General features: G+C 42.5%; 1 protein-coding gene across 10 annotated transcripts in view; it reads left to right on the forward strand.

Moving 5' to 3' along the window:
• The window catches only part of SEMA5B (semaphorin 5B), a 356,215-nt gene that overhangs the window by 251,999 nt on the left and 76,592 nt on the right, over positions 1–27,624 (forward strand). For 9 of the 10 annotated variants that reach the window (XM_083584642.1, XM_083584641.1, XM_083584638.1 and 6 more), the window contains 5 exons: positions 2,800–2,862; positions 9,300–9,398; positions 12,988–13,201; positions 17,567–17,852; positions 25,921–26,056. In XM_083584642.1, coding sequence (XP_083440768.1) covers positions 2,800–2,862; positions 9,300–9,398; positions 12,988–13,201; positions 17,567–17,852; positions 25,921–26,056 — 798 coding nt within the window. The remainder of the gene's footprint in view (positions 1–2,799; positions 2,863–9,299; positions 9,399–12,987; positions 13,202–17,566; positions 17,853–25,920; positions 26,057–27,624) is intronic. The other variant, XM_083584645.1, reaches the window with a different exon arrangement.

A 27,624-nucleotide genomic window follows, 5' to 3' on the forward strand; every position in this document is an offset into this window, starting at 1 on the left:
TTTAGTTGTATGTATGGGGGTGGAATATGGTGAGGTGGAACATTTGTTCTCCTCAATATGACATGAGATGGATTTTTGTCCTGTTTTTAAGTTTAGGGAAATTTTACTTCCAGAATGAAATGATTGGGTGCTCAAACAAAACACTAAGCTATGGTGTAACATCATGAGACTGGGCCTAGGTTCTGCTTTCATTAAAAAAGAAAGAAAGGGGGGGATGAGAATGTGTTTTCTAAAACACAGGTCCAAACCCTAAACTGTTACTAGATGTGGCCAATGGCCCAGTTTGTGCTAATGGCAGATAATAATATTTCAGGGGGAAATGGCTTATTAGGTTCACATGGCAGTTTAGGTGGCTTTTCAAAATAAATTTGTTTAAGTGTGCCTGTTTGTTCACTGTAATTATGTTGTGCTTTCAGTGTAAATTCTTACAGAATAGCGAAGTCCTTTAAGTCAATGGGACTTCATTATTTTGGTTATTCAAACTCCTTATTTATGAAATGTCATTGTGACATACTGTACACAGAGTATTAACAGAGTTAACTTGGTATAAACTCTCATTTTGCTTAACTTTACATAAAATCTCATTTTGCATAATTTGCACCCAAAGCTCAATATAAAAGAAGAAAAGAAACAGAAAACATCAAACCAGAAAATAATACCTCTAATTAATATTCCCATTTTTCCTCATAGTATCTTGTTTAATGGAAAGAGTAAACTGTCATAAAAATTAAGATTTACAGCCAGACCAAAGGAAAGTAAAGTAATATGACTACCGCAGTCTAACACTCCCAAAGTGAACATTTGCCCTGCAAAGTCTGTTCCTAATCTTTGTCTCACTTGTGCAGTCACATATGCCTGCACCCACATGCCACCCACCTTCAGACAACCTTATCTACTCCCCATTCCTGCAGCTTGAGCCTCTCTTATGGCCATTCCCATCTTGCCTGCTTCTTAAATCAATCCTCAATTAGCTATAAACTCCGCAAATTATAAATGGAGACAAACATGCGCAAAGGAGGCTTATAAGAAACATTCATTTATTTTTCCCTAGTTTAAAATGGCGGGATGCTAGGGTCAATTCCATAATGTGAAGCAGCAGACAATTCTCCCCAGCACACTGTGAGATTATTCTTCAGTTCAGCGTTGTATTATTAGTTCAAATGAAAAGGTGGTTACTTAACCAATTCTTGGCTTAGGTACAGCTCCCCTGATTCTAGACTGATGCTCAATCATAGTAAGAACAAGCTTATACCCTGTATGTTGGGTTTCTCTGCAGTTCTTTATTATTTTCAAGGTAAATGTGTAAATAAGAGCAGGAGGTGACTATCTCTGCTGTGCTATGATGGCTGGATTCAAATCTTCTTACCCATTAACTTCATTGGATGTCATTCATTATGGCACTTTTTCTCAGCCTAAGCTACCATATGGAGATTTGTTTGCTTTTGTTCCAGATGGGATGATCCCCTTATATACCATCCTGGGCTATCTGGGAGGGAAATAGGATACAAATTCAACAAGTGAAGTAGTTTGGGTCATAATGACATTTAAAATAAGTCTCCCTGTAAAATTGGAACTGGAAAGGTAACAGAGGAGAGAAAAGCCTAATGAGAGCTTCAGACTGTAATGTTAAGGAGAGTAGAGTAAGGTGTAAGTGATCTCCTAAAGAGTAGTGACTGATACGGTGACTCTCTGTAATGATCTCAGCCACCCACTGAGCTTTTCATGCTTCTCCATGTCATGTGCTATCCACTCTGTTGGGTAAAGTATGTGTTTGTTTTCTATGAACTGGTTCAAATTGTTGGAGAGTGTTAACCAGCCACAGCTCCCCACTTACTTATAACTGGCCAGTGCTAGGACTCAGCCACAGCTACTTTGGTCATAACTGAATGTGAGCCCAGAACTAAACTGGAGGTATATATTTGTCTGAGGGACAAAAAAAGTGAGATGTAGGAGGGAGCCTTAATCCAGGATCTCATGCATTTTTAAATAAAAATTAGTAGTGGCTGGGGAACTCTGTGGGGTTTAATCCTTTCCCTGTGAACTATTTTCCTGTTTGAAACTATACAGAACAACAACAACAACAACCCACTACCAGCTTTTGTTTGTTTGTTTTGGTTTTTTGCCCCATGAAAGATACCTAGAGGTACTAGGTGGGTACTTGAAAGTTTTTTACTGAAGACAAAGAGGAACTTTGGGGATGGTTGATTTTGCTCAGGGAGGTCATACAGGGAGAAGGGACTAAATTCCCCTCCTCAACTCCTGCATCTGTTATTAACTTCAAATACAAACATGGAAGACCTTGATCATGGATTTCTTAGCTCTAGGCTTGGCCCTGGGCACCCAAAACCACTGAAGTCAAAGGCAAAGCACACACAACGCTATGATAAATGCAGCATGACTGATGGAAATGTGTTGAGATTTCAGAACATTCTCCATTCTTGGGGTTTTCATATAAATGAAGTCCTTTGGAAAAGTTTGAGCTAAAGTTTGAGCTAGTTAAGGCTGAATTATAAAGTGTTGTTGCATTTATATGAACATGTAGAAACCATTCTTTCCGATGTTCGTATGATTTATGCCTCGGCCCCTAGAGGGTTTATCTCCTTTATTGATTGCTTCTTCTTTGCACTCTGTAAGAGTGATGCAAAAAAGAGAATCTACCACAATGTCTGCTGCTGCAAATTGGCCGGTGTAGCTCACTTTTAGATATTCCCCTGTGTCTTCAAATGAGGGCTGGCCCAAAAAAATAAAACAATAGTGCATGGTACCGTTATATAACTTTTCTCTGTTTTGGTTCCCCAGGCGACAGAATGGGGTTCAGATGAAGACACCAGGAGATCATGTCAGAGTAAAGGAAAAACTGAGGTATGTTCACCACCTACCTCCCCCTGCATACAGCCATAGTTAACTGATTTTAATACCACTTGGGAATGTTCACAACAAAACATCTGATGTCAGAAGTCTGATATGATGCTACCATAACATATGTGAAATACGCACCGTATTTTTCGCCCTATAGGACGCACTTTTCCCCCTCCAAAAATGAAGGGGAAATCTGTGTGCGTCCTATGGGGCGAGTGCAGGCTTTCGCTGAAGCGTGGAGAGTGAGAGGGGTTGATGCGCACCGACCCCTCTCGCTCTCCATGCTTTAGGAAGCTATCAGCAAGCCTGGGGAGCCCGCGGGAGCCTGCTGCCCAGAGCGCGGGGCGCGCCGAAGCAGAGCGCCCTGCGCTTCAGGCAGACATCCGCAGCCTAGGGAGCCCTGCAGGAGTTCCCGCCGGGCTCCCTAGGCTGCAGATAGCAGCCTGCTTGCCCAGAGTGCGAGGCGCACCGAAGCAGAGCGCCCTGCGCTTCGGGCAGACATCCGCAGCCTAGGGAGCCCTGCAGGAGTTCCCGCTGGGCTCCCTAGGCTGCGGATAGCAGCCTGCTGCACGGAGCGCGGGGCGCGCTGAAGCAGAGCGCCCTGCGCTTCGGGCAGATATCCGCGGCTGGGGGGGGGGAAATAATTTTTTTCCCTTTATTTCCCCCCCAAAAAACTAGGTGCGTCCTATGGGCTGGTGCGTCCTATAGGGCGAAAAATACGGTATATATAAAACACTGGTAGTTCCTTATGACACACAGTACAATTATTCCATGAGAATTTAAGATTATTTACTTCTGGAGGTGGTGCAATTTGTTGCAGGTCATGGAACAGAATGGTGTCAGGCTAGGAGTGTGGTTTACTGCAGAATAGATGATGCTAAAGCCAGAATATCTTACAGTGTTCAGCATCAGATGTCTGGAGCTCAGCAATGTGAGCCTTCTTTGTTTTTACTGTAACTGAAGAAGAGCACATTTCTGTATCTAAAGCTGTGTCCATGCTCCTGCTCACTCTGCATCCATTGTACTTCCACCACTGGTTTGGGAGCACTGCTCACACAATGTCAGCCACGATCCCTATCTATCCAGCCAAATCTTATGAAATACTATGTTTTGACGCATTTCCCCCACCCAATCCGGCTTGGATCTGAATTGAGTAAAAGAGTGTGTTAACTGCATTTTTACCTGGTAATGGGAACACAGTCTGAGATGCTTAAGTGGCAACCTACAGGCATTATCCACCCAATATCTTCTCCTGCTTGGTCCTACCAATATCTTCTAGCTCAAAGGTTGCATGGTGACTTAGGTCCTATTCCAACTATGCTACCCACAGTTACTAAGTCCTAATTAGAAATGTGCTAAGGGGATTCACATAATCACCTAGCTGACCTGGGCAGTTTTGTATAGGAATTTTATTATCTTTCAGGTAGCCTGGGCCCAAGCCATACAGGGCTTTATAGGTCATAACCAGCACTTTGAAGTATGGCCAGAAGCAAACCAATAGCCAGTGAAACTGTTTTAACAGGGGAGTGACATGCTTCCTGTCTTGAGCCCCAGTCAGCTGTCTGAGTGCAGTATTTTGGGCCATGTGAAGCTTCTGAACACTTTTCAAAGGCAACCCTATGTGGGGCGTGTTACAGTAGTCCAGCCAGGATGTAACTAACGCATGCATAGCCCTTTTGAACTGCATCCTTTGCTTGAAGCTCTCTTGTGCAACACTCCACTAACCCTACCTGTCCTAGTCCTTTTCCAGACTGGCACCTGCCACCTTCCATGTGTTTAGATAGCCTTTCCAATGCTGATGTTAGTGTTATCCTGCTGAGTCCCTTTCCTACTGATTTGGATAGTCCCAGCCCTGGTTATGCAAGCGAGCTGTGTAAGCCTCTGTATGTTTGCTTTGTCTTAGTTACACATGGAGATTTCATTTGTTTTCTTGGCTTGGGACGGTTCCCCAGGACATAGCTTGACAGAAAAATTGCCCTAGACAGAAAGGACAATGCCGTACCTTTTCCAAATGGTTGAGCTTATTTCCTTCATTCTTTCCCTGCGGAATGCAGTACAAGTCCTCTCTGTCTTCCGTAAAAATGGTTTGTAAGTCTTGGCAATAAAGAATCTTGCAGACATTAAAAACAAACAAGAGACAGAAAATCATTAGTAAATCCTGTTTGGTATCTTCTGCACGCCAGGAGAAGACAGCTTGGCTGGGATGCTGGGCAAAACTGATTAATGAAATTGTTTGTCTAAAGAAATAAATATAAATATCTGAGAGCGTGTTAATAACAGTGTTTTGCAGCCTGCAAGGTGTTCAAAGAAAATTAGGACAGACGGCAGCAAACACATTACAATCGTCTCCCTGCAGTCCCAAATGAAATTTCTTTGAAAAGGCAGGCTGGAGCAGAGCTTTCTTTTTTTCTTTCTCTTTTTCTCTTTTTCTTTTTCTTTTTTCTTTTCCTTCCGCCCCAGTCACCAGACTTCCAAATACAGTCTGTAACCAGGTTGCTTTCTTATGATGCTATTGGAAAACCATGGACTCTAGTTGTCTGGTAACAAAATGCTTGTTGCAGAAAGCCCATTGGAAATAATTTCCTGGCATGTTAGGAGGTGGACTGTCTTTTTATGTTTCAGGTCCTGTTTTCCCAGTTGGCTTTTATGCAGTCGCAGGGGACCTTTCTTTCTCCTGCCATGCATTTCCTACTGGGGTTTTTTGTATCTTTGGTCCCATATGAACAGCTAACGCAAATGCTGCCTGCACTGGATTGTTGGCCAAAAACCTTCAGGTTAAGGGGTCATAATTTGTTGGCATTTCTCTAGGATATATTTTGCCATGAGCTATTGAGAGCTTTTAAAAACATTTATTTTGTGATAATGGTGAAGCTAATAAATGAAAGGAGCATACAGACCAAGGATAGGAAACCTGTGGCTCTATAGATGCTGCTGAACTTCAAGTTCTATCAGCTCTAGCCAGCTTAGCCCAATGGTGATGGGAGTTGAGGTAGATGGATTGTGGGCTTGATATGGTCTCGTTTGAAATAGCTTCCTGTGCTCCTGTGAACCAAGTTTTCTTTTATACCACGCACAGTTATTAGTTGAAATATACATCTGTATGACAAGAAGGAGAAATTTTGTAAATGTTAATTAAGTATATATTGGAATTTATTTAATAGTTTACTACCGTATTTTCCGCCCTATAGGATGCACTTTTTCCCCTCCAAAAATGAAGGGGAAATGTGTGTGCGTCCTATGGGGCGAATGCAGGCTTTCGCTGAAGCCTGGAGAGCGAGAGGGGTCGGTGCGCACCGACCCGTCTCGCTCTCCAGGCTTCAGGAAGCTATCCGCAAGCCGTGGGAGCCCGCGGGAGTTCCCCCTGGGCTCCCACGGCTTGCGCAGAGCTGCCTGCACCCCGAAGCCCCAGCGCGCTAAGCAGTCCCGCCGGGGCTTTGGGTAGCTCTGCGCAAGCCACGGGAGCCCTCCCCCGGCTTGCGCAGCGCTGCCTCTTATCCCGAAGCTACCCGAAGAGACTGCTCAGCGCGCTGGGGCTTCGGGTAGCTCTGCGCAAGCTGCGGGAGCCCTCCCCCCGGCTTGCGTAGCACTGCCTCTTATCACGAAGCCCCGGCGCGCTGAGCAGTTGCGCCTGGGCTTCGGGTAGCTCTGCGCAAGCCGCGGGAGGGCTCCCACGGCTTGCAGAGAGCAGCCTGTTCTGGGGGCTGGGGTCGGGGGAAGCTCGGGCTTCCCCCGCCCCAGCCTCGCGCCTTGGGGGGGAAATAATTTTTTTTCTTTATTTCCCCCCCAAAAAACTAGGTGCGCCTTATGGGCCGGTGCACCCTATGGGGCGAAAAATACGGTAAATGCACCCCATTTCTAGGGGGTTCATTTAAATCATGGGTAGCAAACTAAGGCCCGGGGCCCGGATCAGACCCAATCGCCTTCTAAATCTGGCCATGCATAGAGGCAGGCCACATGATTCAAATGCGATATGTGTTGCCCAGCATGGGTAAATGTATTTTCTACAGCAAACAGTGCTGTTAATGCAGAATAAGCTGGTAGACTGAGGTGGTAAAATTATACATTGTGACATTTCAGAATACAGGTGGAGGTGAACTGTGGTTTTATTATTGCTTACCTCTGTATAAAAAGCTCTCTGTAGGTAGTATACAAACACATCAGGGAAAGGGGCCATGCTAAACCTTTCTTGGCCGAGTTGATAAGTTTACTCTCTTACAATGTAGCTGGGGGAGAGCCAGAAGGGTGAGATCACAGAATTCAGCTCAGAGCCTTTGTTTCTTAAGGCTCCATCTGATAGGCCAATGTACAATAACCCACAGTTTATCTATTTCTGGAAGATTATGAGCTGAATCACCACAGCTGAAGTCTTGCTTCCAGGCTGAGAGGTATTTCAAATCTGATCCCTGTGTATCTGATCAAGACATAATGGAATTGAAAAGTGAGGCATGTGAAGCATCTCCAAGGAACATTGCGGTCTTGACATGCTCATTCTGAATGCTCCCTCGGCCAGCTCTGGTGGTTCAGATCCCGCTATCTGCACAATAGAGTCTCTCAGTATCCTTGATAAAATACATCCCCAAACACCAAGCACGTATGGTACCTTGTACATAAGCAACGCTATGATGCCATTTGTTATGGATAGCCTTTCAATGAGTTGGTTTCCATATCACAAATGAAAGAGTGGGATCTTTCTTTCCCACCAAGGTGATTTGGAGTGCTTTTGCATTCCTGATATGCAGAAACAACATCTCCCAGGAAATGTTTGCCACCAGGCAGGCTTGTGACATGGGATGTAGAAATGAAGTTTTTGCTCAAGAGGAAAGAGGCTTCTTCTTCAGCTGTAGGCTATGCTTAGTGACCAGTTTATAATAATTTTGTCCAAGCTGCAGTACATCAGAGAATGATTTTTAAAAATTAGAACTGTAACCCAAAATACTGTAGCCTCTTACGGTAGGTGGCCCATCTTCCCTGACCACTGCTAGCTAGGGATGATGGTAGTTGTAGTCCCAAAACGGCTGGAGGGCCAAGTTTGGCCATCACTTCCTCTAAGGGAAGGAGGAAAAGGCATAGCTTTTCTCAAGCCATCTAACTCTTATATATTGGGGAGAGTAATATCCATACTGAAGTCACTGTATGGCTCTATTGCTATTTATGGGCTGGATGGGAAGCAGTGCTTCTCTCTTGCCTTTTATGTAGGCAATGGGAACAGCCCTACTTGTAATTTAACAAATGTCATCCCCTTCTGTGGTGGACCAAGCATCACCATAGTTTTGTGTCCATGTTCCTTGAATTTAGCTGATATATTAAGTTCCAGTTTCCAGATGGTGAAAGTGACAACCAGCCAAAGGTATTGATCATTATGAACGAAATATACTGAATATTTTTTTTCCCAGGTGATTGAGTCATATGTTGTCTCCCACCCCAGTTTGCCAATAATCTAATTACGTTTTATAGAATATATTACACATGGATTGTTAGTTTTATGAAGGTTCATTTTCCAGATTGCTTAGTGCTGAATTATAACAAACGCTTCAGCAAAGACTTCTTGTATTATGTTTACATTCACTGCAACCTCTTTCCAATTTTAATCCTTTAAAAGAAGATTTGACAAATTCCTGGAGGAAAGGCTATTGATGGCTGCAAACCATCATGGCCATATTCTGCCTTCACTATTGGAAGCAGTGTGCCTCTGAAAACTAGGTGCTGGGAAGGACAGGTGAGGAAAGTGCCATTGCACCGTGGTCCTACTTGTTGGCTTTACATAGGCATCTGGTTGGCTACTGTGAGAAGAGGATGAGCTTTTTGCTTGATCATCAGGGCTCCATTTATTTTATTATGGTCTTAACTCAACCCTGCTACTCATTGTACAACTTCATCGTCAAATGGTTGATTATCTTAGCTTTGTTAGGTAAGCTTTTTAAATCCTCACCAAAAATAGTTGTCAGTAATTGTAGTTCCACACCTGCTTTGTGCTCCTTGTACCTTTGAGATTATAAGACTTTTGAAAGGGCTGTGCTGTCCATTAAAGCAGATGCTTAAAGTTTTGGCTATCTTCTTTTTGGTAATCCACTACCAGCATAAGGCTTGACTGAGGGAAGTCACATACATGACACTAGGCGCATCATTCTTGAATATAATGTTCCCTGATCACATTAAGAGCAGATTTATGAACATAGGGACTTGGTGTTTTAATTTAAACAATTATAGGTGCCAAGGCCAGTCTCTCTGGAAATTATCCTCTGTGAAGCTTAGTTATATCAGTGAAATGGACTTGACATGTGCTCAGAGACACACTAGTCTTTATTTCCAAGTCACATTTTCCAGGACTAAAGCATGACATCAGAAACAGAGTCTGGACTAAGCCCTGGGGAATGTTCACTCATATTAAGCACAGGCTGTTACTCTTTCTTGGAAATGTGTTTTTCTGCTTTTCGTTTCAGGAGGAATGTCAGAACTATGTTCGTGTTCTGATTGTGTATGGAAAGAAAGTTTTCACTTGTGGTACCAATGCTTTTTCACCAGTGTGTTCCAGCAGACAGGTAAGTTGTGCCTCTTCTCTTTAAGGATGAATCAGAGAGCAGGATGAAAAAGAATGACTGTAGGTTGTCAGATGCTGATGGTGGTTGCTTGTGAGTAACCAGGCAGGACTCCGACCTGTCTTTTACAGGTTTTATTGTGCAAACTATTTACAGTGCAGATCTACAAAGTTCATGTCCATCTTAGTCACTTGCAGAATCCGGAAGTGGCCCCTTCCGGCTTCTCCCCCAACATAAGAACTTCGGCACCCCAAGCCTCCCCCCCTTTCGTTTCACCTCTCTGCGCAAGCTGGGCGACAGAAGTTGCATGTGTCCCTCCTGGCCAGCCTGGTGAGGTGAGACGCTGGGACTCTCAGCAGCATCCTCGAGCCCTCTCCTCGCTTGGCTGGCCCCTTCCCTCTCTGCTCCACTGGAGGTGTGGCTTTCCCCACCGCTGGAAGAGGAACTGCTCCTCAGGAGTTTTGGAGGCTCTCTGTATCCCAACGGCCTCCCTGCCTTCCTCCCCTGTTCCGATGGCAGTCCCCTGACAGTAGGTAAATGAGATGGGAAATGTAAAGGCCTCAGTTTTACTTGCCTGTGTAGCATCACTGGGTTATGCTTACCTGCGCCTCTAGTGGACAAAGGAAGGAGTAGCTTTTACAGGAAATAGGCTGCTGGCCCCTCTTCAGTTGTTTGTTCCTTCCTCACCAAAACATGTCACATTCTCCTTTGGCTCCTCTTACTCTTTCATTTTGGCTTAGGAATTTTATTCTTCTTGATAATATCCCTAAGTAGTCTTCTGGGGTGGTGGGGTGGGGTGGGACTAAAGCAGCCAAGTGAGAAGTGAGTATACACAGTCAGGTCTGAAAGGTGACTTACTCTTGGCTGGGAAGGTGGAGGGAAGGAAGAACCAAGTGAAAGGAATAGAGCGAGGTATGATGGAGGAGAGTGTGGCTGACTGTTAACAGGAGCATTCCCCGCTGCAGCATTTCGTTGCAGCTTCCACTTGTTCTAAACGAATTCTGATAGATGTGTAGGCATACGAGAGAAGAGGAGGAGAAATAACAAGATATGTTGGGGACATTATACGTTATGGTAGGTTGAGGTTATCACTGAGCAGTAAAGTTTCTGCAGTGATGAAAAGATTCATAATAGGTCAGACAAATACACTATTTAACCTAGAATTCTGGGTTCTGACTCGCAGCTATTGCTTAAGCATCTTGTGCAGAAATACTATCAAGTTCTCTGACTGAGTTTTTTTGGTTGAAGAGCATGTTGTTGGTTACTAAACCATAGCTCTTTTTTAAGTGTCTGCAGGCACAATACATTTATGGTAGGACTGAAGGTGATGCAATCAAATGACTTTGTTCTGAGGTGACAGTGCCACTTTCGCACCTATCAATTTATACACAAAAGGTGATAGCCTTCAGGATGGAAGAAAGTGGTTGCCTATTTTCAGCTCTTTTCCATTTGCTCCAGTCATGTGCATTTCTCTCTTCTGCACTGAAAGGCCAGTTAACGTTTTAAGATGGAAGCAGATGGCATGAAGATCACATAGCATTGCACTGTGTTTATGAGCCTGCTAGACACCACAGCAAACAGCAAAATGGAAGGCTGGTCAAATGCAGTAATGCATGGAATTAAGTTACTAAGGCTGCAGTTTTATAGTTGAAGGGTTGCTATGGGTTTGGATTTTATCCTGGATGTAGCTCAGGCTAGTGCATCAGATATGTTCATTTCTGGAGGCTGCATGTTCACAGGCCTCAGGGTTCCTGTAATGTGCTGTGTGTAAGACTGCCTATGAAGAGTAAGCCTGTAAGCTACATTTGGTCCAGAATTCAACAGCCACATACTGGGAGAATGTAACTCCCCCATTGAAGCAATGGCACTGACTTCAAATTTGTTTCCTGGTCCAATTCAAAGTGCTGGTGATGACCTTCTAAAGCCATTCATGCTTCTGGACCTGGAAATATGAAGGACTGCCTTCTGCCATACAAATCTGGCCATTTCCTAAGAATTTCAGCAAAGGCCCTCTTGTGAGTCTTTATCAATGACTTGGATGATGGACTCAAGGGCATCCTGATCAAATTTGCAGATGACACCAAACTGGGAGGGGTGGCTAACATCCCAGAGGACAGGATCACACTTCAAAACGACCTTGACAGACTAGAGAACTGGGCCAAAACAAACAAGATGAATTTTAGCAGGGAGAAATGTAAAGTATTGCACTTGGGCAAAAAAAAATGAGAGGCACAAATACAAGATGGGTGACACCTGGCTTGAGAGCAGTACATGTGAAAAGGATCTAGGAGTCTTGGTGGACCACAAACTTGACATAAGCCAACAGTGTGACGCGGCAGCTAAAAAAGCCAATGCAATTCTGGGCTGCATCAATAGGAGTATAGCATCTAGATCAAGGGAAGTAATAGTGCCACTGTATTCTGCTCTGGTCAGACCTCACCTGGAGTACTGTGTCCAGTTCTGGGCACCACAGTTCAAGAAGGACACTGACAAACTGGAACGTGTGCAGAGGAGGGCAACCAAAATGGTCAAAGGCCTGGAAACGATGCCTTATGAGGAACGGCTAAGGGAGCTGGGCATGTTTAGCTTGGAGAAGAGGAGGTTAAGGGGTGATATGATAGCCATGTTCAAATATATAAAAGGATGTCACATAGAGGAGGGAGAAAGGTTGTTTTCTGCTGCTCCAGAGAAGCGGACACGGAGCAATGGATCCAAACTACAAGAAAGAAGATTCCACCTAAACATTAGGAAGAACTTCCTGACAGTAAGAGCTGTTTGACAGTGGAATTTGCTGCCAAGGAGTGTGGTGGAGTCTCCTTCTTTGGAGGTCTTTAAGCAGAGGCTTGACAACCATATGTCAGGAGTGCTCTGATGGTGTTTCCTGCTTGGCAGGGGGTTGGACTCGATGGCCCTTGTGGTCTCTTCCAACTCTATGATTCTATGATTCTATGAGTCTCAGCAACCCAAGAGAACTCACACTTTTGGGGACCCCCCCCCGTCTTTCCTCAAATATCTAAAACCTTCCTAAGGAAAGCATGAGCTTCATGTCAGATCATGTGAAGAGGACCTTGAAACAGGTGGACCATAGTCACTATAACTTAGAGGAGCAGGACTAGTATGCAGAGTACATGGAAGGGCATTATGAAGGTAAAAATAACATAGTGATGAGATGCTTCTGATGACTTGACACGGCCAGCAAATCAGTGTGCAAGCTTCCACTTGGGAACTAGAGTCAGCTATAAAGTAGATATTTGCCAGCATTACTCTGGTGCTCAGGAATTCCCTTGCTGCCCAGTCTCCCTAAAGCCTAGATTCAGTTGGATTTAAGTTTTCTGAAAAGAATACACCCAGTTCCACAGGGATAGCATTTACCTCTGTGCAAAGAATAAAGGCATGGTATGCTTAGCTATGCTAGCTCAGAAAAAGCTATTTTTTACCATGCCTTTGGTGCACGTAGCATTATCCAGGTTTGCTAATTTAACCTATAGGGATCTGTGGGGTTGCAAAAACACGAAAGTATTGCTTGGCCAACTGTGTTATCTGTCAAACTGTTCTCCTCACCCTTTTCTCTTCCATTGCTTTTTACATACAGGTGGGAAATCTTAGCAAAATCATTGAGAAAATAAATGGGGTAGCCCGCTGTCCCTATGACCCCCGGCACAACTCAACAGCAGTGATCACATCGCAGGGAGAACTGTATGCTGCAACGGTCATTGATTTCTCTGGGCGAGATCCTGCTATTTACCGCAGCCTTGGGAATGTCCCACCTCTTAGAACAGCACAATACAACTCCAAGTGGCTTAATGGTAAGATCACTCTGGGAAATAGAGATCATTAAGACCAGCTGTGCAGTCTTGGGAAATGACATTTCCCCCCCTTATCTCATAATGAAGATAAAATTCATTTACCTAAAATATTTAGCTATCCACATTCGGGGGTGTCCACAATATATTTATCTACCAGCTCATACAGGGATAAGGCAGACTAAATATTTTAAGTAGCCAGCCTCTTCCTCCAGCTCTTCCACAGCCCCTTCAGATGAATGAGTTTGTAGTGTGTTTCTGTTTATTTTGGTGAATACTAGATTTTGGATGTGAATGCTTATCTATTGAGAACTTTGACAAAAGCTCACTTCAGCAACTGTGACTTAAAATGGAAAGTGGATGTATTTCTGTGTGTGGGTTTCCTGCTTTCTGCAGGAGAAGCAGATGCATTTCTACCCTAAGCCAGACTTCACATATGGCATAATGTGTACAGCAAGAGGATGTGGTAGGTGGACATGATTTGGGGGAAATGACCTTATGGGCTAAACTGAGAGGCCTGGCAGGCCAAATCTGACCCACGGGCTGGAGTCTCCCCACCTCTGCCATGCAGAGTACTGTAGTGCAGCCCCAAGAGGAGGAGGAAGATTTTATTAATTTAAATATTGTTTTGACTTAGACATTGAAATATGAACATCTATAATTAAAATAAGCAATAAAAACAATCCCGTTAAATGGCGATCACTAGGCCTTATCAAATTGATCAGATTGCAGCCTTCTCACTAGATGGGAGTTGGTGAAAGGTGTTATTACCTGTTATTGTAACTGAGGCTTTCAGGTGCACCAGGGATCCAGAAGCTGAACACCATTTCTTACCAGGGTTCCTGGTTTGGATTTGCCCTGATTGGTTTGCCCAAATGCAGCCCCTCACACTGGCCAGAAGTGGTGTAAGGAAGAGACGGAAAAACCTGTGTCAGATGAGAAAGACAAGATCATCCCTTCCGGCTACCATGCTAGCAACAAACAGAATCCACTTGAAAGCAAGTCCCAGACAATAACTCTTGCATAAATCTCACTGCTAAACAGTACGTTTCCGAGCACAATTCAAAGTATTGGTGCTGAGCTTTAAAGCCCTAAATGGCCCAGTATACCTGAAGGAGCGTCTCCACCCCCATCGTTCAGCCCAGAAACTGAGGTCCAGCTCCGAGAGCCTTCTGGCGGTTCCCTCACTGCGAGAAGTGAAGCTACAGGGAACCAGGCAGAGGGCCTTCTCGGTAATAGTGCCCGCCTTTGGAATGCCCTCCCATCAGATGTCAAGGAAATAAACAACTATCTGAGTTTTAGAAAACATCTGAAGGCAGTCCTGTTTAGGGAAGTTTTTAATGTTTGATGTTTTATCGCTTTATTATTAATATTATTCTGTTGGGAGCTGCCCAGAGTGGCTGGGGAAACCCAGCCAGATGGGCTGGGTATAAATAATAAATTTTATTATTATTATTATTATTATTATTATTATTATTATTATTATTATTCAGATCTCATAAAAATAAAACAAGTTTCTTGTTAATGAGTTGGCCACATATGATTTGAATTAAAAAATTTATTACTTTATGTAGATATAGTCCTGAACCCCTCTTCTTACCTTATATTGTAATTATTTTGCCCTGTTGTTGGGCATTGCTTACTTTTAGGCCACAAAAAAAAGAAGCTTCCCTGTTATTCAAAGGCTAACATATAGTATAGAGTCACTCAGAAAGCATTATCGGAAAGCAGAACTTAGCATGTTGCAGAATAGCCCCATTTTAAATGCATCAAGATTCCTTTGGAATTCATGACTTCAAAACTCCAGTCTTAATTATTAGTACAAATTCTCATGGGAGGAGGAAGGGATTCAGAGAAAGTGTACCCTTTAGTTTGCTTTCTCACTCAGCCAGCAGAATCCTCACAGGGCCCCAGTATTACTTTCTGCTGCAGGGGACATTCAGTAGTGAAAGCATGTACTGCAAACCATAATCTAGAGCCATTTTGGGATTTGGAGATGCACTGCCATCAATACATACCTTACTTTGCTGCTCTTTTGTTCTTTGGGATGTTTGCACATAGACTTTAATCTATGGGGTGATATATAGATATTACCTACAGAAAATGGTTCATTCTCAAGTGTAAGGAATGGCTTTAATGACAACAGCCAGATGTCAGTGGATTATTGCAGTTGGCCAAATTCAGCGAGACAGTAAACTTGTGCTGGTGCCTTTAAAAATGCACTTTGCCGCAATGCCATCAATACATTTCACAGTGAGGGATGGGTGAAGATATCTTTCACACCTGCATTAGGTCAAGGAATCTTGCAAAATGACTTAAAAGGTTTGTTTTGTTCTTGTTTTGATGAGCTCAGTGGTTGGTCAATTAATTAGTTGACTGAAAAAAACAATACATATTTGGATACTCGTGCGATGTCCCTTCCTCCAAGGTTGACATCGCAGGGAGCTTTCTCTGCTGGAAATACTGCTTAAACCCAGGTGAATGCTGCCTCCTGCATAGTAACATATCTCTCTGTACCTTCAGGGGGATTTCCATTCATCATAATTCAGCACAGCTCCAGCTGACAAGCAAATAACCCTACCTGCCGTTTTCCCTTTCACTGTAGGCTTTGTCTGTCCACCTGTTTAGCTGCTGTACAGCCATTACCTGTGTGGTCTGTCAGCTGAGTCTTTAAGCAGGTACCTCCATGCACACTCAGAGCACATGGATGCACAGCATGCTCCCAAGCACCAGGGTGGGATGAAAGAGGGAGAAATAGGCAGTGGAGGAGGTGGTCGAAGTCTAGTACTAGCAGTGTGAATTAATTTCCAAAAGGTTTCTCTTGAATTGTCATTTTATACAATAATCACTGCTGTATGCTGATTATCTATTTATGCTTCAAATTCTGTTCTTTCACTAAGAGGAAAGAGTTGGGCCCACAGTTTGCTGCCCCTCAGCACTAGCACATAGTTTTGTGGTGTGTGCTGGTGTTTTGTCTGTTTGGAGAGGGAGGTTCTGAGCATTACCTTTTTTCTGTAGATGGGTATTTTGTGGTGCCCACAGCAGTTTCTAAGATGTGCTCCTAGGCCTAAAAGTGTGGGAGGCACCTGGGATAAGCCCAGCTCTAGTGTGTAGAAAACGTGGGGAAAATATGTGAACTGCAGGAACATTACTGGTCCCAGGATCTTGTATCTGACAGTGACATGTATTAGTTGCAGCAAAGGAAATTGGCAGATCCCTGGAAAAAGGACAGTGTGCTGTTCCCCACCATTTAATCACAGTATCAATTAGCCTCAGTCCTTGAGGCACCTGACTGTTTTAGGAAATAGCAGTTGATGTTCCTCTTCCCACTCCTCCCTCTTTTGTTGTGTTTTTGAAAATACTTATAGTATTGACCATCACTGTAGCTCAAAGTAGTCAATCTGTACAAAAGGCAGATGAGGTGGTAAAACTGCTTCTGGAATATATGCCATTTCAGACTGTGAGTGAGGAATCACATGACTGAATTCTCCCTTGCTACACACACACACACACACACACACACAGCCCCCCACTTGTAAAAAAATTAGACATGAAGAATAATAACTAGGCAATCCAATTCAAGACAGTTTAATTTAATCATAAGAGTTTTTGTTGATTAATTGATTCATTAGTCAGTTTACTAAATTTACACTTGGATAAAAACAGTATTTCTGAAGTAATATTTTTTGTGTTTAGATAATGTACATGTATGTTGTAGCAGGCATCATCTTAAAATAAGCATTCCATGTGTGTACCATTTCAGAAGTGTATGGGTACTCACATTCACATGAAACTTCCCCACCTGTTGAAAGGACATTTGCGGGGCGTTGTGGGCTAGCCTCTCATCACAGCTGCACAAAGTGGAAAAGCAATTACACAACCAATGTGTTCAGCTCCTGTGCAAAAGAATACTATACATGTTAATCTCCAATTGGGGTATCTTCTTGCGCTGAGGAATTCTACTTTTGTACACCAGTACGCATGCGCAGCTTTTTCTTCCATTGGCATGTACAGAAACACTTCTCTGTACATGCCAACATGACAAAAAGCTCCACATATGTACCAGAGGGCATGGCTATGGTGCACAGCTTCAGCTTGGGGTGGAATTAGTCTATGGACCCTGCAGCCCCCTCACATGGTTTCATGGTCTTCTCTTAATGATGTAGTCATCAAATGATGAATGTGCTCATAAAAACAAGCCTATTGTGTTCTCCTGTTTCTTGGATGTTGTAAAAAAGAAAAAAAAAGAGGTTTGTTTTCCTCTTTCTCATCCTCTGATCACTCCTGAACTTTTATCCCCACAGGCTGTGTAAACCCAACCCTTTCTATGTAAATCTCATTGCGTTTTATGGCTTTATTTTTCTCCAGAGCCCAACTTCATTGCTGCCTATGACATTGGTTTGTTCACTTACTTCTTTTTCCGTGAGAATGCTGTAGAACATGACTGTGGGAAAACTGTCTATTCTCGCGTGGGAAGGGTTTGCAAAAACGACATTGGGGGGAGATTTTTATTGGAGGACACATGGACAACATTTATGAAGGCTCGGCTGAACTGCTCCCGTTCTGGTGAAATCCCTTTCTACTACAATGAACTGCAAAGCACATTTTATCTACCTGAACAAGATTTGATCTATGGAGTGTTTACAACCAATGTGTGAGTTTGTTGCTTTTCTTGCTCATTATTTACTTCCTTATAATGCTTACCTCTTTTTTCTAGTACTTGTATTTAGGCAAATTCCTTCCATTGTTCAGTTTAGCGAGGCTGTATTTGGACATCACAGTGAACCATAATATGATGGCTTGTTGTGACAGGAGCCAACTTATATGACCTTGTGCATGTGTGTGTCTCCTCTGCTGCAATCATGAGGACAAGACTGGAAGTTTTTGCATCTGTTTTCTGTTAGCTTCAGTTTAGCATTGCATCTCAAACCAATGTTGCATCTGCTGTTAATCTTACCTAACTTTTGTTTGAAATAAGCCAGCTTTATAACCCATAGTTTGATTTATTTTAAGCAAACTATAGTTACAGTTAACCAATGTTTATTGGGTTTGGATTAAACAATAAGCTGCAACTAATCAAAAATAGAAGTGAAATCTTCTGAACTCATATTTGTGCTGGGCAGCGGGAGGTGGGAGTACTTAAACCAAAGGTTCACTGTGGCTTGGTTTATTGCGATGTCTAAATGCTGCAAGATTAAGTAAAATAAGCAAAGCAATGCTTGGTTTTCCTCTACACCTATCTGTCTTCTTCTACACCTATAATTCTAATATTTGTAAGGCAAAATAGGTGGTTCCTATTCAGTGTTATTATTCATTCAGTGTTATTATTACTTTATTTTTGAACTGTGATTTTTACCCAAATTATATTATTGGTGATATTCATATTATTAGTATGTTCACATATATATATTCACATATATATATATATATAAAATGACCAGTCCAGAAAAAGACATAATTCAGTCCACCTGTGGACCTGTGTCTATTACTGTGCACTTGTTTCTATTACATCTGAGCTAGATGTAAACCTATCCTTGCTAACAACTGGGAATCTCTGGTTGCAATCCTATGCGTACTTTACCTGAAAGTAAGACTCATAGTTGGACTTAGCTTCTGAATAAACATACATAGGGTTGTGTTATTAGTTACAGTGATGAAGTCAGCAGAACAAAGGAAGACATCTCCAACTTTGACCAGAAAACCGAGGGAGGGAAAATTCAAAAGATGCTAAATAAAATTCACTGTTCATTTGCAGATGTAGCCCCAAATCTTACTCTGCCTAATGTTTTAAGTAAAATATGCTCTTTTTCAGTGGTATTGGTTATTTCCAATAAAGGTAAAGAAACTTCTCATTCAGAAACTTGGAAGTAACTACTGCCACTAATGAAGGCTATAGTACAGTCATACCTCATGTTGCGAACGGTGAGGGTTGTGCGTTTTCTAGTTACAGATGCGCTGAACCCGGAAGTACCGGAATGGGTTACTTCCAGGTTTCAGCACTTGCGCATGCGCAAAAGCACTAAATCGCGTCACACGTGTGCACAGACGCACCGCTGCGAGTTGCGAACGCTGCGGGTTGCGAACGTGCCTCCCACACAGATCACGTTTGCGCCCTGAGGTTCCACTGTATAAGTGAGCTATATTAGATGTAAAATAAGCAATTGATTGCATTTGCAAATAAAAACAGAATTTCTTTTTTTTTTTAGGGTTGCTTTCTTCTTTATACACATTTCAGTGTATTGTACATTTCTTACTGTTTACACAAACATACATAGAAATGAGCTGTTAGTCATAGATGTTGATGGTTCTTGGTTGCAGCATTTTAGTGTTAACTAGAATATAAGAAATTTGTTTTTAATTATGAACTAAAAGAAGAAAATCTGATTAGCTACTATGTGGGACAGTACTGTCTAGACACCAGATTATGAAGCCTTCCTACTTTAATCATTTGAATTAGCCACTTGTGGAGAAGAGGATTTCTTAAAAGTTGTAATTATCTGAAAAACTGTTCTCAGAGTAGCAGTGTATGACTTATCTTTGACAGAATTGAAGAATTGTCATCCAAGAGCTGGCTCCGATGAGAGGCCAGGATTGATTTGTGCTAAAGTGCATGCTCATATAAGCAGCTTGCTTGTGTGAACCATGCAAGGTAGAAGCCAGGAACTTATGAAAGGTCCTGTATTTTATGTTTCATTTTTGTCTTCACAGAAGGCAAGGTTGTTGTTTTCAGTTTCTCAGAAGACTTGGGTCTTGCATGAGTTCATGATTCCTGAATCGCAGTGCTCATGCAAGAAGACCCTGACAGAGGAACAGAAATGATTTAATAGTCAGGGGCCAAACTACACACAATTGCAGCATCCTTAGGACTTTAAATATGGACCTGCTGTGATTATGATTAAAAGAAGGAGTGTGGATGCAATTTGACATGCGGAACAGATGCATGGGCAGAGAGGTCCTGAATTATTCGCTGCCTCCCCCTGCTTCAGTAATCTCTCCCCTTCTATTTTACTTGTTGTTTGTTGTTGTTGTTATTTATCAAATACTATGCCACTCTTCATCCAATGATCTCAAGGTGATTTACAATATAAAGAGATAAAAATGCATACCACAAGAACAATACCCCGCACACAGTTTAAAAGGCCATAGATTGTTTAATTGGCCAAAGGCTTGGGAGAAGAGGAATGTTTTTGCCTGGAGCCTAAAGATATGTAACGAAGGCAACAGTGAGCCTCCCTGGGGGAGAGCAGTCCACTGAAAGATGCCATTTTCATAAATCCCTCCCGCAGCACCCTACACTGCACCTAAACATACTACAGAGAGTCCCCTAATCCTCTGGAGCACATTTGTATGTGCTATAAGGTGCAAGAACTGCCACTCCCCATATGAACCAATCTGGACCCTGTGATCATAATCTGAGGCCATGCTTCATGGGCCTCCTCCAAAAGAGGTCTGGAAAGCGGCAACATGAGAACGTGCCTTCTTGTTTTTGCTGAAGGTTTTTCTTTCCATTAGTGGACAGTCACCATTAGATACACCCTGTAACTCCCTGTAAGCTTTAATGTTTAATCCAGCTCTGTTGATTTATGAAGAGAGTGTATGTGCAGAATCTAGTATGGTTTTCCTCATCTTACCCCGTAATTGTTTAGACTGCTGTCTTGTTAGCAAGAGGCAAAAGGACCAAATATGCAATTACGACTTCTCTTTTTCTTTTACATTGCAAGAAAAAAAGCATTATGTAACTGCAAAAGAAGTGAATAGAGAAAATTATTATTGATAATAGCTAAACTTAGATCAAATAGGGGCTTTGTGCTATGACACAGTGTTCTTTCAAGAATTCAAAGCAGAGAAAAGTTCCAATTTGTCAGCTAACTAGACAAATAATGGTAATTATTCTTTTAACTTCTATCAGGACTTATTCCATGCTGTATGCATTCTGCATACAAAGTAAGTCTTCCATTTGCTGCAGTAGTATAACTGATGCATAAAAGGTGTATTATTTTTATCGTAAAACATATTTACTCTTGAAGGAAGTGAAAAATATATGCGTATATACTCAAATCTCAAAGATTCTCATTTAATGGGGTCAGAAGCAATTCTCCAAAAAATGGGCATCAACCAGCATGGTGCACTTCATTGTGAAAAACATGTTATAGTCTGATTTATTGCTCATTGTTGTGTAATGCAGAGCTAAGTCAGCAAGAAAGATGGCTATTTAGGGAAGGAACCTATGAAATATTTAAGCAGTTGTTATTAAAGTTTTCACTAGGGTCACTGAAACCCAATTTAAAAGCTTTTGGACTTTTTTCCTCAACATTTTGGCATAATTGTCAGTGGGCCTGAATGTAGAATGTAGGGCTGTCTCTCAGAACGGGGCGGTGCACAAATACATGAATGCAAAGTCGGGGTGAGGAGGGGAGAGGAGAGGTAGAGATGGTGCTTCGATATGAGTATGCCTACAGCACCCCACTTTCAGTCTTAGCCACTCTTGTCTAGCACATCTGACTCCGGCAAGTCACTTGGTAACTGTGCTGATGCTTCCAAACTCCACATAGCAGATGCAGGAATTTACAGGGCAGGAGGCACATGGCAGGAAACCCAACAGAACAATGTGAGTTACTTCCGGGTTTCGCTGCTCGCGCATGCGCAGTCAAAATTATGTCATGCGCATGCACGGAAGTGGCAAATCGTGACCTGCAGGCGCGCAGACACGGGTTGCGTTCGCTTCTGGATGTGAACGGAACTCCGCAACGGATCCTGTTCGCATCCAGAGGTACCACTGTATATTTGTTTCTCAGGCTCTGACGGAATTGTAGAGAAAGCATATGTGCTGTCTTAATACAATAATGCCCTTCTGTTTCTGACTCCATTCTTAGAGGTTGCATGTACACATTTTTGCAGAATTATAAACTCATTTTATCCAGTGGTGTCTGCCCTCTGAATCACACATTAAATTAGCAACAGACTGTAGATATATCTTGACATACTGGAGAATTATTTTATTGTTAAGACAATGATCCACAGCCTTAGAAGGTTGGGTTACAGCTACTTACACGTCCATGTAGCAGCCAGTCGATAAAATGTGGCATGTGCACAAGTCCAGACTCTTGTCATGCATGTTGGGAAATGAAGAGTGCCATGGGGCTGGAGATAATCTTGAGAAATAGCTTTCAGTGCATCAGCTCTACGACTGAAATCTAGTATCATGCCTGGGGCTACTTCCAAGGAACCTTGGGAATATAATGTCATAATGTTACTGAGGATTCAGAGTTTGGGGGGGGGGGGCAAGTCTCTTGATACTGGCAATTCATATGTGCACGAGAGGGATTTGTTGTATCTAGGAATTTAGCCCACTGCAGTGAGTCAGAAGAATTTTTGAAATTACAAACTTCGTTTAACAATGCACCAGGATGCTCTGGAGTTACGATAGCGTAGCATAGCGTGGTATGTAGCATACTGTCTCACAGTAGTGGATGGCACAGTGGGGTGGAGACACTTACTTGACCTGCTGGCAGTTGAGTCACTGCTTCTTACCAGGAGGGGAAGCAGTGAAATGGCAGGGATGGTGGTGTGGTCAAACACATTGCATTGCCCTCCCTGTTGCCTCCCCCTCATCATCTTGGTAAGCAGCAGTGCTCACCCGCCAGGAGGTCAGATCATCACTTGCAGCTCACTATACTGTGACTTACTGTGGTCTCACCTATGGTCATGAGGTAATGGACAGGTGCGGATGACACATAAATATTTTGTAATACTGTCCTTGTATTTCCTCCTTCAAAAATTTGGAGTGCTTGGATCAACTTTAGGACTGTTTCCAGATCAGTGATTTTACGGTCCTTCCAGCCCATCTTTCATGCTCTAGTTCTGCATCTTTCCGTGCACAAGAACAGTGCAAGCGAATGTTTTATTATTTGGGCCAGTGTGCCAGCTCTAACGGCAGAAAGCTGCAGGGCAATCCAGGGTTGTGTTGATTTTGTCCCTTTGCAGTTCTGAGGGGAGAACTTTGCTATGAAATGTTTGGCAGCTTGTTTTGGAAGCCCCACTCCGATCTCAAACAATCTGCAGTTTTATTTAGACGATTGCTTTTCTTCTTCTTCTCCTTGTGCCTGAAGGCATTAACTTGTCACTCGTCATTAGCTTTGTCTAAAGAACTGCCTTCTGTGAACACGCAACATGTCAATATCACTCAGATACCAGCAAAGAAAGGTTTAGCATGTGGTGCTTTGACAAGTTCAAAGCCTACTGCTCCATTGCTCAGTGAAATGGAAGGATGGCTGTGAGGGGAAAGAGGGAAAGGAGAACACGCAATCTTAATAGTAATGTTTTAAAAGTGATGTCTTGCTTTCTCAGTGGCAAAAAGGCATCTCCCAGTCAATTTCAAATTGAGGTAGTTCTCTGGATTAGTTTTCTAACATGGTGGGATTGTTATGGTGGAAATTTTCTTTGTAGGAACAAATGAGAGACGTGGTGGGCATCATTTAAGCATAAAGAAATGTTGGAGGACCTACAAGTAGTTTATGAGGTGCATGCTTTTATTCATTCATTCATTCATTTCATTTCATTTCATTTATATCGCACCTTTCCTCCAAGCTGCTGATGGTGCCCTAAATTGGTATGATACAACTCTGTACAGGCTTCCTATACATAATGCTCGTACCACAAAGTAGGAATGAAATAGAAGCATGCTTTTTTTGCTTCTTCATGTAGCAGCGTCTTTAAAAAAAAGAAGGAAGGAAGGGAAGGACCTTCTCTGCTTATTGCTTGCCTAAAATCACACAGCTTAGATATGTGTTCTTAAGTAATTACTGGTTTAGTAAAAAAATCCTTTTCATAGTAGTTCAAATTGCTACCATTAGCAACTTGATATATAAAGCAGTTATTCAGACATTTACACAGCACGGTGACAAAGTCTGTCATGTTGTTCTGAAAGGGCTTTCTGTATTTTTAGCCTCTTCTTTACAATTTTCAGCTCTCTCTGATTTCCTCTTCTTTGTTGGTCCTTCTCTCTCCCCACCTTTTAAAATAGCATATAAATGTTTTAGAGTCCTCAGCTGGACTCTACAAGCTTGGTCTGATGGCCTTTATGTGGATATGATTCCTGGCAAAGCATGAAATCTCAGCCTAATTTTCTCAACTGTTTAGTGTGAATAATTGCAGGCTTGCCTGCATCCCATAGTGGAGGAGAATTAGGAGAAGATTGTAAGGCAGATGTGAGGAACCTCCCCCCCCCCGGTGTTGCTGAACTACAGCTCCCATCATCCCTAGCCACTGGCCATGTTTGCTGGGGCTGGTGGGAGTTGTAGTTCAGTAACATCTGAAGGGCCAAAGGTTCCCCACACCTGTTGTAAATAAGCACAATGCCTTTGAGGAATGGGGAAAGGAGTGTGTACAAGGAGAACCTTTTTCAGATGCTTGCCTGTGTTTGTTGAATGACTTACCTTAATAATGGAGAGTAGGCTGCCATTTCAATTCTACACCCAAGGATACACCTTCACCACATGGAGGCTTGCCTCCTAAATGAGGATGCCAAATTGAGAGTGTTGGTTGATTAACTTATCCACAGTATCCACAGTAATTGATCCTGAGTGCATATTCCTAGTGATACAAGTGACCTGCTGAAGCTTTACTTGTCTATCTTAAAGGAAATGTGCCAGAAATGTAAAGAGATTTCCTTTTTTTAATGCTAATTTGTATATTCAAAATCAACACAGGGAATTGCTTGAATTCACAGCTGAAGTTCAATGACTATTTAGGGAAGGGAAGGGAAGGGAAGGGCAGTTTCAAACAGTGAGCATCGGGAACATTTTAGAATTGTTTCCTTCATTTCTATCCTGGCTTTTGTCTGTGGAACTCATGGCAACATGTAAAAGTCTTGTGTCCAGGTAGTTAGCTTCAGGAAGCTATTGCATCGTGCACCTTCAGACCATGTCTTGGGACTTTTAGTTATTTTCACCGTCATTCAAGCATAGCTTTCCAGATGTATGTGTGGTTGGTGGTCAAGGTTGATGGGACTTGGAGTCTGAAAACATTTGGAGGGCAATTCATTGCCTGCTCTATCCTGTTTTAATACTTCTCAGAGTATAAAAAGGCTCCAAAGGCTCATCTAGTCTCGGCATACTATTCTCATGAGCCAACCAGAAGCTATGATATTATGTATTTTTTATCCCAGATGAGTCCAGATTCTGTATTCCTTCTCCTCTGTCTGTCTGTCTGTCCTTGCAATTGGAGCTTTATGCAAATAGCACGTATATGAACTGGTGAGTATCCAATGGATTTGAAGGTCTATAGGCAGGTGTGCTTTTCAGAGGTGGCATTAATACCTTAACAATGAAACCTGTGGAGCTTAAAATTAAATTTCACCTTGAAAAATAAACCAGAGGTTTTAAAAACTAGGCCACTTATAATCAATCAGGATTGATGGGATATCAGTAGTAATGTTCCTTGTGAATTAAGCTGCGTGTGACTTTTCATGTCAAAACTGCTTCTCTTAGTCTTAAATCATGTACAGTGTTCAAGAGGGGCTTTTCAACATCTCCTAATTGTCATATAATCCATGAGGATTCTTCTCCTCCCTTCTGAGGCCTGTAGCCCAGTGCACTTCCTCCTGGTAATTTGCATGCAATTTATTTTAGTGAGATTTGATGTCTGTTATGATGGAAGTGTCAATGTTCTAAAGATTAAATTGATTTTTCTCCTTTTCTCTTTCCTTTTGCCCTTGTTTCCAGAAACAGTATTGCTGCTTCAGCAGTGTGTGCCTTCAATCTCAGTGCTATTACGCAAGCCTTTAATGGGCCTTTCCGATACCAAGAAAATCCAAGATCTGCATGGCTGCCAACAATCAACCCCATCCCTAATTTTCAGGTATTTTAATGCAACCCCTCAATTCACTCACATCTCATTCTGTTTCCTCGTTTGATGGGTAAATGTTTATTAACTGGTTCAATGGCAGCTAGCACATCAGGTGTCTGTACACACAGAGAGAGCCTATTCCGTTATGAGGCTCATCAAATTGTCTTGGGCAATCTATTTTCTCTTAGCAGAATGTTACCTCCTTAGTAACCACTCTTTACACGTATTACTTGCTTGTCCCTGTCCCCCCCGCCCCCCAATCTGCAGCCATGTAGTTGTTTCTGAAGCTCCATTCATACATCACCTCCTTGAATATTTTGCCTGACTAGAACGTATCATTAAGCGCTGCTGCTTTCTTGCCTGGATGGGAGAATAGAGAGGATTGTGTGCATAAATTAGCGCATCTCATCGCTTCTGCTTCTGGCTCCACCCACTACTGGCATAAGGCCCCGAGAAAGTTCCCTAGGAGAGAATGTGGCCCTTGGGGTGAAAGAGCTGCCTACCCTTGCTATATAAAGTATTGGTAGTTTAGTCTTGTATGATTCATAGTCCTTTTCTTTCATAGTCTTTGATCCCAGAGTAGTCTACCCAGAGTAGACCCATTGAAATTAATGGACTAAGTTTCAATTTCATTTCAATAGGTCTACCCTGAGTAGGACTAGCATTGCATATAACCTATAGGCTCTAGGCCTCCCCACCCCTACCTCTGCTGCTGCCCCTTCCTCCTGCAAGTCTGCTCTCAGTACCCGTTCTATCCCATTTCAGCTATATTTTAGCAGGCAAAATTCTACATGTTCCTGCCAAGTAGATGGGAGGTCACAAAACCAGTACTAGTTTGCTTTTCAGGAGCACAGTTTATTGTGGCATGTTCCGTTAAACTTACAGCTGAGTTTTGTATAGAAAATTAACCAGGGTTATCATAGAAGATCTGGGGAGCAGCATTTGTACTACATGAGCGGCAACCAGAGTGGTGGCCTCCGCATGTTTTTTTTATTTATTGTTCACATTTAAAAAGCTGCTTTAGAGCTTGAGGCCATCAAAGCAATGATCAAGATAAAAATAAAATAAAATAAAATGCAGGACATAAAAACTCCAAAAACAACAAAGCCGTTCCAGCAGATAAACAGTAAATTTTTCATAAGTGGGTCATACCTCAGTAAAAGCCTTCTTAAACAAAATAAGTCATTGTTGGACTCCACATCCCATCATCCCCAATCAGGGTGGCCAGTGGTTAGGGTTAAGGGAACAATAGACCAGCAACATCAAGAGGGCACTAGATTGGCTACGACTGCAGTACATCATCTGCTACATACGGTACTAGGAGCCCTCCGGCCTTTGGTTCACTGGAGCAACCGGAAGCTTTTACACTGCATGTTCCCAATGGAGCATCAGTCAGGGATGTTTTGGACTAGCTTTCATCCTCAAAAGCGTATAGCCTGTGCTGCAGAGAAGGTGTGAAAAGATTGCAAAGTCAAGATGAGAGTTTTACAAAAGAAAAGGGAATGTATGTGGTGAACGACAGGAAGATTGGAAAAAGAGATTAGAACATTTTTCAAGTACAGAAGGAACAAGAGGTCAAT

This window comes from Podarcis filfolensis, assembly GCF_964270895.1.
Source record: "Podarcis filfolensis genome assembly, chromosome: 1".
Classification (NCBI taxonomy): Eukaryota; Metazoa; Chordata; class Lepidosauria; order Squamata; family Lacertidae; genus Podarcis; species Podarcis filfolensis.